The sequence below is a fragment of the Cheilinus undulatus genome, linkage group 23 (assembly GCF_018320785.1).
Source record: "Cheilinus undulatus linkage group 23, ASM1832078v1, whole genome shotgun sequence".
Taxonomy (NCBI): domain Eukaryota; kingdom Metazoa; phylum Chordata; class Actinopteri; order Labriformes; family Labridae; genus Cheilinus; species Cheilinus undulatus.
The window spans coordinates 17,020,386-17,039,861 of NC_054887.1; the positions used below are offsets into that span (position 1 = coordinate 17,020,386).

The 19,476-nt window shown below is 38.1% G+C and overlaps 2 protein-coding genes across 3 annotated transcripts; one reads left to right on the top strand and one right to left on the bottom strand.

The window, feature by feature from the left end:
- Nucleotides 1–764: 764 nt before the first annotated feature.
- Nucleotides 765–5,296, bottom strand: LOC121505238 (zinc finger protein 157-like). 2 transcript variants are annotated; one of them, XM_041780364.1, is made up of 8 exons: nt 5,183–5,296; nt 4,793–5,013; nt 4,573–4,683; nt 4,393–4,488; nt 4,147–4,257; nt 2,871–2,991; nt 2,510–2,698; nt 765–2,424 (listed from the first exon to the last, which is right to left on the bottom strand). In XM_041780364.1, exons 1-8 carry the CDS (start codon nt 5,199–5,201, stop codon nt 1,439–1,441), a joined length of 1,854 nt encoding a protein of 617 aa, XP_041636298.1. In that variant the 5' UTR covers nt 5,202–5,296; the 3' UTR covers nt 765–1,438. The 2 variants fall into 2 exon arrangements, with proteins under 2 accessions (XP_041636298.1, XP_041636299.1); XM_041780365.1 differs by having other exon boundaries at nt 4,793–4,995; nt 5,183–5,271.
- Nucleotides 5,297–8,519: 3,223 nt separating this feature from the next.
- tspan33a (tetraspanin 33a) lies at nt 8,520–16,474 on the top strand. Its single transcript, XM_041781075.1, has 8 exons — nt 8,520–8,767; nt 10,295–10,352; nt 10,915–11,042; nt 11,257–11,331; nt 11,889–11,984; nt 12,092–12,220; nt 12,316–12,477; nt 14,462–16,474. Exons 1-8 carry the CDS (start codon nt 8,666–8,668, stop codon nt 14,561–14,563), a joined length of 852 nt encoding a protein of 283 aa, XP_041637009.1. The 5' UTR covers nt 8,520–8,665; the 3' UTR covers nt 14,564–16,474.
- Nucleotides 16,475–19,476: the final 3,002 nt, after the last annotated feature.

The following is a 19,476-nucleotide window of genomic DNA, read 5'->3' on the forward strand; positions in this document are numbered from 1 at the left end:
CTACACTATGTGGACAAAAGTATCCAGCCACCCTTTTGGTGACCATTACACCAGCAGGGACTGTAATGACATTGTATTCAGAAACATGTAGTTGGTCCCCCTTGTTGTTGGACAATAAGGCATGGACCTTCCCCAAACTGTTGCCACAAAGTTGGAATCATAGCATTGTCCAAAATTTAATGGTATGTTGAAGCATTAAGATTGGCCTTCACTGGAGATAAGGGGTCTAGTCTAAACCCTGAAAAACAGCCCTATACCATTATCCCTCCTCCACTAAACGTCCCAGTTGGCACAATACAGTCAAGCAGATAATGTTACCCAGCATCCGGGGGGAGTAGTTTGCAGAGAGAGACCAGTGCTAGAGTGCAACATCTACAAAACTTTTTACAACTTTTCTTCACTCATACAAGGAACTTTTACATTACATCAATGCTGCCACCCCCACTTGGCCACAGCAGTACTATTTATCTCTACTGATTTTGGTCTTGTACCTTTGGAAGTACTGTTTTCTGACAGCAAGAACCTCATCTGTCTCACAGCAATTCCCAATGAATCTTTGGGAACAGAATATTTTTTAAAAGGATGTTTTACAGTTGATTCCTTTGCCTGAGACCTACAGTATCTGTGGCAGGGGTGACAAACATAAAGAAAAGGAAATATGGAGAAATAATCAAACCTCTTGCATGAAGTCTTGTTTGCTTTTGCAGGGCATATAAAGACATCAGTATCAATATCAGTCTGTTGCATAACAAGGCAAGTTAAGGCATTTTCAAAGATTTATTTCTTCTTTAGCTAGTGACAAAACATAGAATTTTTCAAATTCACAGCTGTGCTCCAAAACAGTGGTTCTTAACTGATGTGTCAGGACCCAAAAGTGGGTTTTTAATGTGTGCAAGGGAAAAATAAATTGTCACGTAAAGTGTATGATGTACAGAAGCCTTAAACAGATGCACATTTTAATGTTTTCCTTTGTTTACATGTACATTTTGGTTGTTTTCTCAAAAGTTTGACTTGTTTCCTTTTCTCGGGGCAACAAAGCTGGTTTTCCCAAGACAAGTTAATTACTTGAGATCTCTAGAAAACAGCCAAAATTGACACATTATTTCAAAAAAGTGTAGTAAAATAAAATATATGTATGCATATCCTCTCTGGCCCTTTGTAATCATGCTCTTGTTTTTTCCTGCCTCCTTGTTCAGTCATATTTTGCTCCATCTAAAGTCCAAACTGTAACATTTTATTTGAGTTGTTGAACATTTAGTAGTAATTTGGGTCATGATTTCCCATTCAGGATCTGGTGGTGCATCCTGAGCCTGGACCAGTTGGGAAGCACTGACCTAGAACAACTTATTGTTGCCTTCTTAATCTAGAACAGCTTTTAACCAGGCAGAACATCAGAATTGTGATTGTCCATGGATTTTAAAGGAATATAAGACATTCGTCAGGTGTCAGACTTATGAGTAGCCATGTGTCTTTTCAGATTCCCCTGCTGTGAAAACTCTTTGTCACAGTTGGGACATTTAAACGGTTTGAGCCCATTGTGGCTCAGCGTGTGTCTCTTCAGGCAGTTGAGAGTGAGGAAACGTTTGGGACACTCTGAGCACAGGTACGGCCGCTCCCCTGTGTGAGAGCGGTTGTGAACATTCAGGTGACTCTTAGTGGAGAAGCCTTTCCCGCAGTGGGTGCAGGTGTATGGCGTCTCACCTGTGTGAGACCGAGTGTGCAGCCGCAGCTCTCCAGATGAAAAAAATGACTTCCCACATGTTGTGCACAGGTAATTCCTCTCCCCTTTGTGCATCTGCATGTGTCTTTTGAAGCTTGATTTGCTGAAACTTTTCCCACAGACGCCGCACAAGCTGAATGGACCTTCATGCAAGCGTTCATGCTGCTTCAGTGATGAGTTGCACAGAAATCCTTTGTTACACCAGCTGCAGCTGAACACCCGCCCTCTCTTATGGAGTCTCTGGTGCTGATAGTAGCCTGAGGAGCTGGTGAACCCTCTCTCACATTGACTGCAGTAGTGCTTTAAGCTGTGCAGCCTCATGTGAGTCTTGAGTTGATTTGGGAGTTCAAAAATCTTTTCACATTTGGGGCATTTAGTTTCTTCTTCTGTGAAGGTCTTGTTGACAACTCTCCTGCTCAGAAACCTTCTGTCCTCCTCCGTGGGCTCTTTCCATCTGCGTTGTTCCTTATTTTCTAAGTTGTCCTTCTTGTGCTTTTTCTTAACACCATCTGTTTGTTTCCTCTTTTTCTCCAAGTCCCCTCCTTTTTTCTTCTTTTCAGGAGTCTTACTCTTTTGCCTTTCTACCAGCTTTTTCAGAACAGTAGCTGTCATGTTGTGCTCATTTTGGATGTGCTCCTGGACTTTCCTCTTTAAGCGGTGAGTAAACGGACACTGAGAGCAGGTGAATAAATGAGCTGGACGACCTGAAAGCAGCATAAATTCAGCAGGTTAACACAATATGTGGACAGGCTAGGGATTCATTCTGGCTTTTTCCAACCTTTGCCATACCTGATTCCCTTTTTGGCAGCCATGCATGAATAGCAATGTCTTCCTCTAGAACTTCCAGCGCCAGTGTCTGTTCCCCAGGATGATCATACTCGTCATCCTCACTGTAATGCTCAATTAACCGCTCTACTGCAGTCTGCATGGGGAGCGCCAGTGTGGACAGGAGGTTATCTTCCTCACAGCTGGAGGGATCTGAGATCAAGAAAGGTGTGTGATATTTTACACACTTGATTACTAAAAAATGATTGCTAAAGAAAGGAAACAAGAATTAAGAAAGTCAACAAGACAGTAAGAAGTTAAAAAAAAGTCATGTCTGTGACTTGAATATTAAGCAAGGACAAAATGTCATTTCTGTGACTCTTACCAGAGCTGAGAGTCCCCAACTGTCTGTGATGAAGCAGCAGGCTGTTCACAGCTGATGGTTCAGACAGACACTGTCCTAGCATCTCTGCCACATACTCAGTCTCAGTGAGCAACGCTGCTGTCTGAGACACAGAAAAAAATGGTCATATAATTAAAAATCGCAAAGCAAACACCCAGAAAAGGAAACAAATTCACTGGCAATTTTTATGTTATGGCCAAAAATTATCTTTTTAAAGAAAAAAATGACCAGTGGAGGACAGTAACTGAATACATTTAAAAAATATTGCACTTAAGTACAATTTTAAGTATCTGTTCTTTACTTGATTACTAGGAGGAGCCAGGGCTGGGTGGCTTATAGGGCTTTAACTGCGAGTGTTTTCTCCAAAGCCCAAACCTTTTGTATAGATAAAAAGCATATTAATGCTGAGAGTTTTAATTGGTAGATACACAAATTATAATAATATTTTGGAGCAGCAAATCTGTAACATGCAGGTTTAAAATCTGCAAATAATGTTTCCTAAATACACATAACTTAGCAGAATGCAACACCTATGCAAAGTTACTGCAGTTAAAAAATAAAAAACTAAATGACTAAAACTAAAATTTAAAATTAATTTTAGCTGACTGAAACTTAATTAAAACTAATCTTAAATAACCTTGAAAACTAAAACTTAATTCTGTGCTTACAAAACTAACTGAAGTGAAGTAAAATTAGGGACAAATCTCCTTGGTTTTAGTCTTTGACGGCAGCAGACTGACTGACATGAACACCCAAGCCTGGAGAGAGTAAAATAGTCTGATAGATTGAAGAAGACTACACACAATGTTAATTTTAGGTTTTGAATTCTATACAAATATTAAAGCTGAATAAATAAAATGAAAAGTGAAGAGTCTATTTGGGTCTCACCCCTGACAGGTATGCCATATTGCCAAAAAGAAAACTAACACTATAACTAATTAAAACGAAACTAAAATGAAGCATTTTTTCATAATAATAAAGTAAGAAATAATCAGTAAAACATAATTCAAAACTAAACTTAAATTTAAAACCAAAAGAATAACTAAACAGAAATAAAACATAATGAAAAATCCCAAACTACTATAACCTTGCACCCATGTATTCTTGACTGCACTCATGCTTTGTGAAAATACGTTTGACATTTTTTAGACATACTTCAATGTTTTACAAATTAAGTACCTCAGTCCTTTAATGCAATCAATTTTCACTTGTATTGGAGTAATTTCCGACCAGGAGTTAAAATGAATAGAAGTTGTACCTGCTGCAGGTCTGGTATGGGCAACAGCTGCTCCAGTCTGGACAGGAACTCTGACACCAGCTGCTGCAGTCTTTGGTCGTAGTTTAAGCCGTAGTTGGCAGGAAAAATCTCCTAAGGAAACATCCAGAGTCTGAATACTGCAGGCAACTGTGAAGGGCAAAATCATTTCCTTCATAACAACTAAGACTGAAATAGTTCTTATTTCTGTATTCCTTTCCTTGCAGAATGACTTATCAATAGACTTACTTTGAAAAAATAATCCTTCTCATAGGGAACATTTAAGAGCTTCTGAACCAGGCTGGCAAAGTTGGTGTAAGAAATCTTCAGTATATCGCCAGTAGCCTGTAAAGAAGTGAACAATAAATATGATATTAATATGTGTATTTGTCATGTTATGGAGCAACTTTGATTCTTCTTAAAACCCACCGTGTCACCAGTGGAGCTCAGTTCAGAGCCACAGGCGTGGATTTTATCCAGGTGACTCTGGATGCTCTGCAGGTTGGCGATGCCATCTCCACGACATAGCTCCAGGACAAGCTGCAACAAGCGGAGGTGGAAGTTACCAGAAAGAAAATGACATGGCAGGAAAATCATAAGACAAAACTTGCTTGAACAAAAAGAGAATAAAGCAATAAAACATCCTTACCCTTGCTCTCAGACCCAGGATAAGCTGAGCTCTTTGACTGGGACTCAGCAGCTCTGGTACCATCTCTGTGGCCAAGGTGATGAAGTCCACGAGCTTGTCATACTGCATCACATGATGCTGCTGGATGATTTGTAACATGAATGCAGAGAGAAGTCTAACTGGAGGGACAAGGAGCTGTAAGGAGGCCGGGGGGAGAGGGGAGCCTGCGAGGGACATTGATACTGGAATAAATTAATAAAAGTAATGTGTAAATAAATAAAACCAAATTCAGAAAGACGTTCCGAGCAGTTTGACAACTGAATTGAAAAATATCTAAGTTAGTTTAATTATTGCGCATGATAATTACTTGGAAAGCAACCGGCTGGGTCTACCATATGCATAATTACAAACCTTGACGTTTCAATGCCATCGCGTAGATTAAAAATACTCCAACAATTACTCGAATAACACGCTGAAATTCATTTTGCAAGGCAGTGAAGCCTGAGAAGGGACTACAATGATGACTTCCGGGTCAACCGGATGTTTTGAAAACTGACGTTCTGTGTGCGTATTCCTTCAAAATAAACGGGTCTTCATAAGAAAGTGAACCGTGCAGCACAACACAGCATAAACAACACATAGTCAATGTCTAAAAGATATGATTGTATCAGAAATGTACGGATACTTCAAATGTACCATTAATGCTGGATGATATCAGTTGTGAAGTAAAATTGAAGCGCACGTAAAATACCAATTATCACTTTAATTGTTAATAAAGTGCATAAAATAACACCAAAATTAATCTTTTCTATCAATAATTACCAAGGGAAAACGCCAAACATGAGATATAAAATATGAGATATAAAACTGAGATAATCGGAGTTAATATTTAAACTATCAGGTACCACAAAGCTGGATATTAGTGTTTTGACAGCAGAAAGCTAATAATTGTTTAAAATTGTGTTGAGTTGATTTCTTTTATCCTCTTTTATTTCTAATGTCAAACTTCTCACACAGTTCGACTCCTAAACCTTTTTTTTTTTTTTTTTTTTTTTTTTTTTTTAGATGAGTTATCAGGAACAATCTTTGGGTCTGAAGACCTTTGTGCCTTTAAAAACATGGACATAACTTTTATATTTTGCTAAATCAAAGACAAATTCATGTATTAGATTAAACTAATAGGCCAGGCTACATGGTAAGTAAACATAGGCTAAAGTCTATGCATGAAACCTTGAGAATGTATTTCAATATATCCGTAATGTTGTAAGCTGCTGTGTTAAACTGAATTTTAGGATATTATGACCAAACAGAAAAGGATCAGTTTTAAGATGCTGTAGCCTAACTGTTAGAGAAGTTTAAAAAATGAATACAAACAGGTAGAAATCAGATTACAAAAAAGATGACAACCTAAGCTTATTTTAAGTTGTAATGCTGAAAAAGCCTGGTTATGACTATGATATGAGTTCATGGTGATCTAGCCTGGTTAAAAATGCCAGTTTCAAGACATAAAACTCAGTTTTCAGGCTCAGCAGTCCAGGTTTACCCTCTTCTCTCACTTGAGGCCTTTTTCTTCTCTACCCAAGAGCCCAGTGTAACCCTTTTCCCACCAAGCCTGTTCAAGGGCTGGTTTGGAACACGGCTTAGCCAAGCACCACTTCTCTAGTTTTCCATAGCCAAAGGACTGGCTCTCTGGGCCAGAAAAAACTGGTTCCAGCGTGAAACCAACTCATTGCCGGACCAGAGGAAAGAACCGGTTTACTTTTGGGTCTGCATGCTTACGTATGTGGCTGGGGGTAGAATAACAAGGAAGAGTGCTGTTTTTAGAGTCAAGCTTGGCTTTGGAGGAAACTGCAAAATAAAAAAAAAGAACAAAACCAAAGCAGAAGAGGTAAAAGGAGGTGATGAGCCATGTTGAATGGATAATGTGACACAACAGAAGCTGTGCTCGGTGACCGGCCAAGATGTTAGACAACAGGTAGAGGAGTCTGGCTGCACATCGTACATTTCTGATGGCCACTCTCACTAACTGTTCTTCTGAGACACCATAAATCTCTGAAAAGAAATGACTGAATTTGCCTGTAAAATGCATTTACAGTTTTAGATTTTTTTTTTTAATCAACTTTATTCTCAAACAAAGTCTGGCAGAAATAACCTGGCACGCCAGATGGATTTGTTTCACTCATCCATCTGGGAAACCACTCATACACAGTGTTTGGGAAAGGGCAGAGCCTTTGATAAAAACTTGGAAGGTGATTGGATGACCATTCTGTCTGTCACATCTTTACAGGCCAATCAGAGCAACAAAACACGTGACGTAGCCGTTATTGAGCTGCGCCCCTACCGAGGACTAAACTCCATTAGGGAACTGCATAACGCAAACCATGGCGACTATAGACATGTCAGTACTCAACTTTTGTCATTTTTGAAAAGAAAACAACTCACTGCTGTTCTTTGTTCTTCTTTTAACAAAGAAATGTCATCAAGTTCTGATAAAAGTTGCACTTTAACAGCATCCGTGCTAATGTCTTCCGCCATAATTGCACAGGTCTCTTGATGCTGCATGCTTACGTCATGACTCTGCCACCCCAGAAAGTACTGCCCCTCATCGCTGATTGGTCCTGTCACTTTCTAACTGGGCCCAAACTGTTCAGACTAAGAGTTGCAAGATGGATTCGCCAGTATGCAAGGTTATGGCAGAAACATTTCATAAATAAAATGGGGAAAATGTCAGAGGTCAAATCCGAGATTAAATTATGCATAGATCTGTTTTAGAAGTAGTTACACAAATGGTAATTAGCCTAGGCTAAAGCTAACATAGCTACGTAATTAACCTTACTACTATAAGCCAATGTAGCTGAGCCTTAGCAACATGACTTTTAGCAAACATAGCTAAAGCTAATTTAGCTACACAGATAATGAAGATACACAACTTTGTGAGTTTAGCTTTAGCCACACAGCTTCGTTGGAAATGTTTTCATGGAGGACAAGCTTATCTCCTATAAGCAGACTGTTTACTCAGCTTTATTAAATATTTTGTAATTAGATTTTGCAGGTTTGGGTTTTGACTTTTAACTTTTGAAACCCTTACCCTAAACAGAAGTTTAATCTGGTTTTATTTCTAAAGTTTAATTGTGTATTTCTGTTGTAAGATATACGGCGTCTTAGATGAACAGTCCTGAAAGTGACCACTGAAAATGAATGTCTGCAGCAGCCAGACTGACTTGACAACAGGAGCCTTAAACTCTGCTACAGCAATGCTACAGACTATGGGGGAGGGTTCAACACTGTTGCCAACCTTCTCAGAGCACAGTAAGTTTATTTCTCTCATGTCTTTGCATGTTGTAGTAATCTAAATCATATAGTCAGGTCTCTGTTGAACCGGTTTTGCCCATTACATTAAAAGTGTGACTTTGCTGCAGAAAAACAGCCATTTTAACATTATTTACTATAATTTAACTTTTCTCCAAAGCACTGTTGGGGTGTTTGGAGTGGGAGGGGGGGTCCAAATCTCCCCTCAGGTGCCATAAAGGCTAGAGCCGGCTTTGGTAGGCATTAAGTAACTAGTGCCCACACTGAAAAAAAATATGATACAAAATGTTCCCTTTTTCATTATATCTTCTTCAGATCCAGTCTAAGCCGAGGATTCAGGTTTTAGCCTCAGCGGAACAGACGTGAAGCGCAAACGCACCCACACACCCAGAGGTTACGCACACCCAGTCAGAGCTGTTCTCACAGCGCTGGCGTTAGCTCCTACTCTCTGTACCGTAGACACACGCTACAGTAACAGTCATTATCAATATGAAGTGAAGTGGTTTGTTTTGTTAACGGGAACTCGTTTACATTCATTCCTAGCCGCCAGTTTTTCCGCAAGTTTGGATCAGACGACTTGACACCATGGAAGGAAGACGCAGAGGGACACCTGGATCTGACGACGATTATTCATTTGTCAGCCCTGCGGTCAAATATCTGCTGTTCTTCTTTAATTTCATATTCTGGGTGAGTTTTTCTTTTGTTCTAAACCCACAGGCTAAACTTATTTATCATGGAAGTCTTCAGCTCTCTTTTGTGTGTTAAAGAAAACAGTTTTGATGATGTTTTTGAGGTAAAGGTTTTAGGCACTTCAGTGTCAGATTTGACCGTTTCTTCATGTTCAAACCCAAAGTGTGGGGTAAAGATTTAGTCTGCTGACAGTGTGAGCCCTCTCTGCTTTGTTTGGCTTAGTTGATCATTAACTTGAGTGTTTTACAAAAAGTGAGGCAGTGGCCAGGAGAGAGATGAAGGGAAATTAAACCAGGTGTTTGCTGTCCAGCCATTGGACTATTTCTTCTTTTACTTTGCAAATCAGGAATGTTTGGTCACATTTTGTCTCAAAGGATTTGGAGCTCAAACCCTGTTTGCCCCATGTCTCACCAACAAAGCTTTAAGTTCTTACACAAAAGTTGCTGTGGGTTTATTTCAGGTTATTTTACACACTTGATTACAAAGAAAAAGCACTGTATGATGTGATAAACTGTACCACATTTGCTCACAGACTCATTTACCCTCAGTAAAAGGCTCACCAAGTCTTTATAAGTAAAGAAGCAGGTTAAAATGTACAGCAGAGCTCAGCAAAGTGCTTAAGCAAAGTTCAAGTCAGAGGGTCTGTAACGTAAGTAGATTTCTTCTCCCTTACGATCTGTTGTTGAAGATTAGACTTGTTGGGATTTGGTGGAGTGTGAGGAGACTTTGTTGCTCCTGGCTGAGAAAATTCACAGAGACTTTTAAACAAAGCAGTGTGACTGTGCTGGCCGTGTAGTAACAGGATAAGGCCGTGCAAAAACTTGCTCTTCATCGTGGAATGTGTTGTTGTCACTTCTGCAGCCTCTGGCTACAATATAAGACACACCAAAGATTCAAGCAAAAATGCATGGCTCCTTTCTAGTCCAGGATGCCTCTAATCTAAGGAAATTACAGATAAACAAAAGGCACCTGTTTGCTTCAGGTGTCATGTCACAGTGAAACAAACTCTTTAACAAAAGAGGGCAGACAGATCCAGGTTTGCCCTCCCACACTAAGGTGCATGAAATGGATCCATGGGAGAGTGCAGAGAGCTCCCTTTTATTCTATTGAGGCTGACAGGGAGCACCGAGTGAAAGGGTCTTTATTATTCAGGTTTTTATTTTAAGGGAGAGCTACAGGTTGCTACCAGGTCCATTAAGTGGAAGAAACTCCTTATCTACATTTCTAGAGTGGTTCTCATGTTTAAAACAGAATCCACTTCCACTCTAAGAGTTCAAAACCCACATCCAAAGTAGGATTAATGAGAAATGATCTTGTACTCTGTCTGCACAGCCTTTTACATGAGTCATATTTACCTGGTTTTTGGAGAATGGTGCCACTCCCTGGACAAGTATGGACATAGAGAGTGCTCTTTCTCTCACTGTGGTGTGTGGGTACTTTATTATGATATGCCTCATTTATTATGAAACAAAATGTAAATTCAAAGAAGTCATTGGAGATGTTGCTTCTATATGCTCTCCTCAGATAATTGCCCTAGTGATGGTGTCCATCGGTGTGTACGCCCGCATGATGAAACATGCAGGTATGTGATCTTTCTTTGACACCACTTAAGTCATGTTTTCAGCATGATAACAGGACTATTTGATGTCTGGACGGTCGTTTCTCTTGTTGCTTTCTTGCTTTTACCTTTCAGCGCAGGAAAGGAAAACTAGAAGACAACATTAAAAGCTGTGCTGTACAAGATTTTACAACCTCAATTCCAGAAAAGTTGGGGCTCTGTGAAAAATGAAAATTTAAAAAAAGAATGCAATGATTTGCAAATCTCATAAACCCATATTTTATTCACAATAGAACATAAAAAAATTTCAGATGTTGAAATACTCTTTGTGACGTGTTGCTGCAGTCAAATCCAAAATGAACTGATATTTTTCATGAAATAAAATGTCTCAGTTTCAACATCTGAAATGTTGATTTTATTCTATTTCTAATAAAAAGTGGGTCTAAATGGGAGATTTGAAATCATTGCATTGTTTTTATGTACATTTTACACAGTGCCCCAACTTTTTTAGAACTGAGGTTTTACGAAGGAACTGTAATGCATGAAGCAAAAAAAGCAGAAATAATCCTGTATATCTCCCACTCAGAGACGGCTCTGGCGTGTCTCGCTGTGGACCCCGCCATGATGCTGATGGTGATAGGAGTCCTCATGTTCATCCTCACCTTCTGCGGCTGTGTCGGTTCATTGCGAGAAAACATCTGCCTCCTGCAGACCGTAAGACATTCCAGACTTTGATAAACTTTGATTATCTTTTGAAAAGTCTTTGTTTACATAGAGTGTGTAGAGACTTGTTGTGCAGGTACTGGTCCAAGAATTTTAGCCATATAAATGGTCTAAAATGTCTAAATTCCATGGAATTATTCATATTAACTCAAAACAGAAAGGTTTGACAGTGTTGTAATCGTGCCTCTGTCTTTCCTCCCTACAGTTCTGTATCTGTCTCACTGTGATCTTCATGCTCCAGCTGGTGGCTGGGGTCCTGGGCTTCATCTTCTCTGATAAGGTCTTAAAAACAAACAAGGGACTGTTTTTCTTCCAAGATGATAACAAAACAGAATTGATTTATAGAACTATGGTGGTTAATAGTTAAAATCAAACTGAATTATACATCTAAATGTATTTATTTTTGTCATAGACTCTTTTTGGGGTCAGCTTTTTTCTGTTCTTGTTGTGAAATGTGAAATACTGCCCTCTTCTGGGCTTTGGCTTAATAAACTTGAGGATTGCATATTCATTTACATAGGGCAGATTTTTTTTGTTTGTTTTTTTCAACAAAAGAAGTATCTTGAGCATAAGCTGGATTTGGAGTTTCTGTTTAAAACACTGTAAAGAGTAAATGTTTCACTTAAAAGAAAAATGAAAATGGTTCAATTAAATCATTCACAAAGCAAACAGGGAGAAAATAATGATAAAAGTGTAAAGAAAAATTCCACAAGACCAGACACAAAAATTGTGTTAATAATTTCAGCCTTCTTATGAGTATAGAATATAACAAATCTGAGGATTTATATGTATCTTTTGTTATTTACACTTCATTGTCTCTTTCTTTTAACTCTGCAGGCTCGAAATCGAGTCACTGAGATGATCAACAATGCCATTATCCACTACAGAGATGATCTTGATTTACAAAACCTGATCGACTTTGGTCAAAAAGAGGTTAAGATCTAGTCCAGATTGGTTCTTCATACTGTGACCAGTATTGTTTTTCTGTGGCTGTATAAACAGATACTTAACTAAGTCTTCTCCAATGTGTGTGTCTGTAGTTTAGCTGCTGTGGAGCGCTGGCATACACCGACTGGTCTCAGAACATGTACTTCAAATGTGACCCAAACAACCCGAGCAGAGAGCGCTGCTCCGTCCCCTTCTCCTGCTGCATCATAACTAGAGACAAGGTCAAACTTTCCTACAGCTGCTTGTATTCTGGTATTTTTTTACCTTGAATATTTCTTTGTTTTCTTGAATTTTAACTGTTTATGTGCTCGAACAGGTGGTTATAAACACCATGTGTGGACAGGGCATGCAGAAGTTGGATATCCTTCAGGCTGGAGAGCAAATTCATACTGACGGCTGCATAGACAAACTTGTGAACTGGATCCACAGTAACCTGTTTCTGTTAGGCGGCATCGCTCTGGGACTAGCAATACCACAGGTAGGGTACAGTGTACAGCATGGGTGTCAAACTAATCACATCAGGGACCGGATTCTGGATTAAGGTCTAACCTGAGGGCTTAACAGGGTCACCTTTTTAAGCATAAATTGTCAAACTTATTTCACAAGTAATAAAATATGAAAAAAAAAACCTTGATAAATGATGATAAATGATTTTGACATTTAAAAAGTTCAGTTTAAAGGCTGATAATCTGAAAACAGTAAATGCATTAGATCAAAAGGTCAAAACATGAAATTGAAAAATAAAGTTTTTAAAGGGAAATAAATGAGAAAGAAAGTTAAAATCATGAGTTTAAAAGGTCAAAATATGAAATCAAATTTGTAATCATGAAATGAAAAGACAAAATATAATTCAAAATGTTCCACTGTGAGTCGAAAAGGTCAAATTATGGAATTATGAAGTCAAAGTTTAGAGTTGAAAATATGAGATAAGATACAAAATAACTGGTTAAAAGGGGGAAAATATGACTTAAATTTAGAATTATGAACCTTAAAGTTTGAAATATTATACGAGAAGTCAAAATTATGAGTTGAAATGCTCAAAGTACGAAATAAAAATTGAAAATCCTTAGTTTGAGTCCTAATTGTAAGATGCAAAATTGAACATTTGAAATTAAAACACAAATAAACTTATTTTCCCACATTTCTGACTTCTTATCTAAATATTTTGACTCCTTACTTTTTCAGATTTTATGACGTAACAAGGATATTTTAAAGCATTAAGGATACGTTAACATTTTTATACTTTAGGAAATCTACAGACCTCATACTGATGGGCCAGTTATAACAGGAATATGAGATCATCTTGCGGGTCGGATTTAACTGTTCCACGGGCCACATTTGGCCCCCGGGCCTTGAGTTTGACACCCCTGTTGTACAGTATCTATGGCATATAATTTTAACATTTAAAGATTAAATCTTGGGCTTTTTTGCCTTTATTATGATGGGGCAGCTGAAGAGAGACAGGGAATACAGGGGGAGAGAGGGGGAGAAAACATGCACCAAACAGCACCAAGACTGGAAATTGATCCTGTGACCAAGTAGATGGAGGACTGTAGCCTCTGTATACAGACTCTTGGTCTACTCATTGAGCTAAACCAGCACCCAGTTTTCTACAATTTAATCTACAATTGAATCTTAATTTAATTTCTCAAAATCTAGTCTGTTTGTTTGTACAACACACATATAACATACGCTAATGTTAATCTAATAGAGTAAAATGGCTTAATATGCAGGACTCTTTTCAAAGCAAACACCTCTATCAGTGTTTTATTTTATAACATTTCTCCAAGTCAAAACTGGCATCTCTCTAGTAAGAATTGTCCACAAAGGGGCGCCGGTGGCCCTGCAGTTATATCCACATATACAGTGTACAGAGGATGTTGTCTTTGAAGTGGCTGGCCTTAATTCACATGCAGGCTGTGGCTGTTCTCCTGCATGTCATTCCTTCCCCCTCTCGTCTTATTTTCAGACATTATTCACTATCCTATATGAACAAAAGCAGCAAAACCCAAAAATCAGATTAACAACTAATTATTCTGTTCTGTCCAGTTGTTAAAGCCTAATTTAAACATTCAAATTAAATATCATTCCAATTATTCAGACATCATCTTGGATCTTAGATGGAACAAAACATTTATTTATTTATTTTATTTAGCATGTATTTGCCACAGACACACAGTAACATTGATGCTGTGACATTTAATCATACACAGGTCCCAGATACACTGCTGTAAGTGTTTATAGCAAAGTGCTAATTTTCAACACCTGTCCAAGGGAAGCTTTTAAAGAGACGGGACAAAAAAAACACGTTTTAAAGGCACAGAGGCATTTTATTTTATTTAGTTTCACATCCTAACATGTACATTTTGACAGTTTTCTTCAGAAATCAAGAAATTAACACACTTTAATGGGAAAAGCAACTTTGTTAATCCAGGTTTGTTTACGTGTTTTCTCTCTTATAGCTCGTTGGGATCCTCTTGTCTCAGATTTTGATAAACCAGATCAAAGACCAGATCGAGCTGCAGAACTACAACCTCAAACACCACAATGACCCCTGGAGCTGACACAGAGGTGACTGGAATGGATGAAACAAGGGGACATCATCAGGTTGGGAAGGAGAAGCTTAAGAGCCAGCTCTGTGACTGTACAACAACATGGATTATGATTCAGTATCATCATTTTGGTAGCTGAAGACCCAGGGCTTTGTCTGCATGGAGGTAGACTTCAGGACGACAGGAAACGGAGGGATAACGGACTCTGTCGCCACCTATGGGACATAAACGGTGCTTAACTGAGTAAAACTTTATTCAGTAGTCTAAATCCTGTTAATAAATGATCCTTTTGTAATTAGAGTAATATTCATTAAGTATTTTATTCATTTTGGTTAAGATCCTAATTAGTACAGGATTTAATGCAGGGGTTCTCAAGTGGTCCAGCCTCAGAAGCCAAATTCAAGAAAATTTTCACCACTCAGATTTGCATAGAGTGCATCATTACAGAAGTCCTGGGGGGACATGCATGCACACATTTTAGTTTGTTTAGTTTGTCATGGTAACATATCAATTTTGGTTGATTTCTAATAATCTCAAGAAATTAACACACTGGTTGAGTGTGAAATCACACCCCCATTCCCTCCTTGCTGCTCTCTTTATAGTGAGCTGTTTATAGCTGACTACAGATGGCACTCATCAGCACAATGGAAAATCTGGACACTTCTCTGGCTGCAGAAAATTCCATTATTGCTATCACACTACTAAAACTGTGGCAAAAACAGCTAAAGATTTATTATTAACAGTAAAATTTCACTGAAAACAAATACCATACCTAACATATTTTTACAAAATTCAGCCCAAAATTGAATATAAGATTCTGTGAGTGGTTTTTTTTAGCAAAATTAGGATATTTTTTTCTAGCTGAATTTCATTTGTTTGTGCACATAGACGATGGTCTCATGTCTGTTATCATTACAGGCCCCCATATGCCACTATAGTAGATAAACACAAACTGCCCTATTTAGTGCCCTCTGTGTGGACAAAATCTGACAAATGGCCTCTTAAGTACAATGTAAGTGAATAAAATTTGGCTTTTTGCACTCTTTACCCCTTAAAGCCTATTGTATCATATTTGATACATAATTTTAGGATACCTCTATGTAATCAATATGATCAATAAATTACTGAAAAGCCTGAATAAAATCTGATAAATGTTTAAAATGCCCTCAAATGGATTCTTAGTTGCCAAAAATACCTAATGCATCAAATATGATACAATATACTGTATATACATGTATTTATATTTGTTGAATTTTATAGAAATTTTTTCTCTTATTGGATTTCAGTAGAAGGTTAAATACACATTTCAGTTCCTAAAAATGATAATTTTCTGACTGTTATTTGCGATGTCAGGCTTTAAGGGGTTAAGTAGGAAAAAATTGACACAGAGCCCCTGTTGAACCCTCTGAATTTTTAAAATTATATAAATTAAGGGGGCATATGTTTGAAAGAAATGGACAAAATTTTATAAAATGCCCATTTAGTGAGGAAAATTTGACAAAGTGCCCTCTCTGGAGCCTTCTTAGTAGGAAAAACTGATACAAAGGGCTGGTTTTAGTGCCGTCTTAGTAAGAAAATTTGACTAATTGCCTTATTTAGTGCCTTATAGGTGGGAAAAATGGCAAAATGCCCTCTTTGGAGCATTCTTAGTAGGCAAAATGTGTCAAAGGGTCCTTTTTGGTGTCCTCCAAGTGGGAAAAACTTGAAAAGAACCCATGCGCTGGTGCCGTCCAACACACAGAAAATGCCTTTTTTATTGATTTTGCCCCTATTCATTAAACACCCGGAGTCCACTACTGGCATCAAACACAGTGAAGGACAACACAACAGATCAGGACTGATCCCACTGCTAAGGATAAGAATTAAACAATGATGTGTATTAGACCAAAATATTAATTTCATTTTAGTTCATGAGAAAGTCCAGCTCCCACAGTCTCTGCAACTCCATTTTTGGGTCCCAACACTCCAGTTGAGAACATATATGATGCATTTTGCAGCAAAAGCATGCTGCACATGTGTCAATTGTTGCATAGATTTCTATATTTGCATAAAGCCAACAGTGAAATAAAACATTTTTTTACAACATGATTCTAACGTGTCTTAAAGAAAGTTTTCTGACTCTCCTCAGGCAGTGAACGTGATGCCAGGTTGTCCCGCCATGACCTCACACTCCTCGTGATGTCATTTCCTGCTCTTCACGTTTTTAAGCCAGCTTTCGGCCTGCTTGGTTGCAGAACAGGATTGGGTTTTTTTTATCTTCTGTCATTATAAGCTCATATTCTGTCCACATGTATCTCACATCTCCTGTTTGCATCATGTAGATCCCTCTCTCACTGCCTCCTCCTTTCATTCGTCATAATTTTCTGCTAAAATACAAAAAGAACGGGGAATTCCCAGTGAACCACTAAAGAAAGCAGTTGTGCGCTGTTGATTTGTTTGTGTGGTCAGTAGAGGCAAGGTTTTGACAGAATAGTGAGCTGGCAGTGGTTAAAAAGGTTGCTGTACATTTCTCTATGAAATCTGTTAGTATTATATGATCATGCAGTGCTGAATCTTATTGTTTCCTTTGAGCTGTTTGGAGCTGATTCATTCCTTACAGCCTCAGGTATCTTTAAATCTAAACATGACATTTCAGTGAGATTAAAGCAGCAGTAACACAAACCTGACTGGGATTTTCCCCTCAGCACGTGGCATGAACCTAACGTGTCACCCTTCTGAGAGCAGGAAGAAGTGAAAAACATGAGGTAGAGGCCTGACACGTCCTAATGAAGTAAAAGCAAGTGAATGTGATGTCAAAGTGACAGCTGGAGCAGCAGCTTCTGGCTCTTTGGGCTGTGAGGGGGAGTGAGAGTGTGTATTGGCCCCGGCTCCGTTAGTCTGTGTGTGGTCCCATTTTTTTTTTTTTTCTCTGACTCACTCAGGCGGCCATGTTGCTTTGGATTTCAAGGAGGCCCAGACAGGCACCCACACACAAGAGGGAGCAGAGTTAACCCAGATTTACTCCCAGAACACCGGAGTAGAAACAAAGCATCTGCGGCCATGCGAGTACCACAGGAGCACTGGCCAATTAATGCGATAACAACTGCCAGCAACAGCCAGGATTTCACCAGTTTGAAGGGTTTTTTTTAGCATTCAGCTGGAACATTCAAGAACTTCTTTACCAAAACATAAGAAAATAGCTCAACATTGTTCTTCAACTTCAAATTCTCTGTGCTCTAAGGCTCTAAGATTTTCAGCTGAAATCTATTCTACATGAGAAAAGAAAATCTCATTCCTCACAAACACTGTGGCTATCTAGATTTTCTCCCTCGACAGTGCAAAGTCTGCATTTAGTCACTGGTTCCTAATCAAACTCCATTATAACACAGCTGTCATAATGTATTAGAGCTCTACTACTATTATCATGATTGCTAACATCTTTGTGGTTCATCACAGAGGGCTTAATTTATCAATATAAAAACAAAAAATGACTATGCAAAAAGCGTATGGGTTTGACCACTCTCAAATTGTTTTTATACAGTTAGATGAAACTTCAGTGAGCTGTCAGCTACCTTAAGAGTAACTGTTAGTGCTATAAAAATGCCTTAGTATTTTTAAATTTACACTTTATTATCACTCTATCAAAAAATAATATATAGCACAGGCTTGGGATAAAAATAGACTTAAAAGTCCATAATTTAAAGATTCAAACATGAATAACCCATCTTGACACCTAAAAGACCAACTGTATTTATTTGGAGAAACTTTTTGGAAGTAAACATAATCCAGCGTCACTTTTCCCAGTATCGTTCAGCCCTAAGAGATCCATTTTAATAAAAGGAGCAGTTCAACTTTTTGTGAACATAGTGATTATTGTGTGTTTATATTTATCATACTACGAGGAATAAAACCACAAATATTGGTCTTCTCCTGTTTAAAAGTTGTTTCCACCTGTGTTATACATAGATAGAGCCATTAGATAAGAGTGAGGCAAAATAGAAGAAGGAAAAATTATGAGGAACATTGAGACTGGCTGGGTTAACACCAGCTTAAATAGTTTTCTTCTAAGCAGTTTTCAGTGTTTCAGCTATCTTTATCACAGGAGGAAGTCAGCTCCATTAAAGAAGCCCCAGAGGAACCAATTTTAGATTTGAGGAGTTATTAACTGTGTTCCTCCTGCATATACACTTGTATGTTAATCTCCATGTTATTCACAGCACGTTTATAGCTAAAGACTAAAAGTGTCTGCCTTAAATCTTTAGGCAAAGAGCTTCATAAGACACAGTCAAAGTAACATAACTTAAATTCCCTTCATCTTTTTGATATTATCTCTGGTGTTAAATGTGTATATGATGCTATCCACACAGGAATAGTCTTTTTCTAAAGACCCGTGATGGCTTTTCTGGCCTGTGTATTTCTGAATGTGCATAATACACACATTTTTATAGAGATATAATAAAATAAGATAAACCATGGTACTTCTACAGGGGGAAAAATGAGTTAACCACAAAATAGTGTCAAATAATATAAAAGTCAAAAACAGATGAAGAACTGTGTTTTGTATGTATTTGCAAAGTGTAAATGTTTGCATGCATATTGTATTTCTGGATATTATTGATTCTACTATGCAGAGAACAGCTGCTGTAATAACATCTTCACACTTGTTTCTTGTTTGATCTGCAACATAAAAAAGTAATTCATACTCTGATGATGGGTCATGCATGTATGGAAGCCCATAAGGGCCATTCATCCATGCATTTTTTTACTCTGTTTTCAAATAAAAACTAATCAATCTTGGTTTTATTTTCTTTAAATCTTACCTTGGGTCTTGCATATGCATAAACAATCCACTGAAAACGGAATTATTTCCAATTTCCCAAAAAAATTGTTTTCAGACAACATTTTAATATCAGCAGCCTTGTACATTCAGCCTTTATAGCCCACCT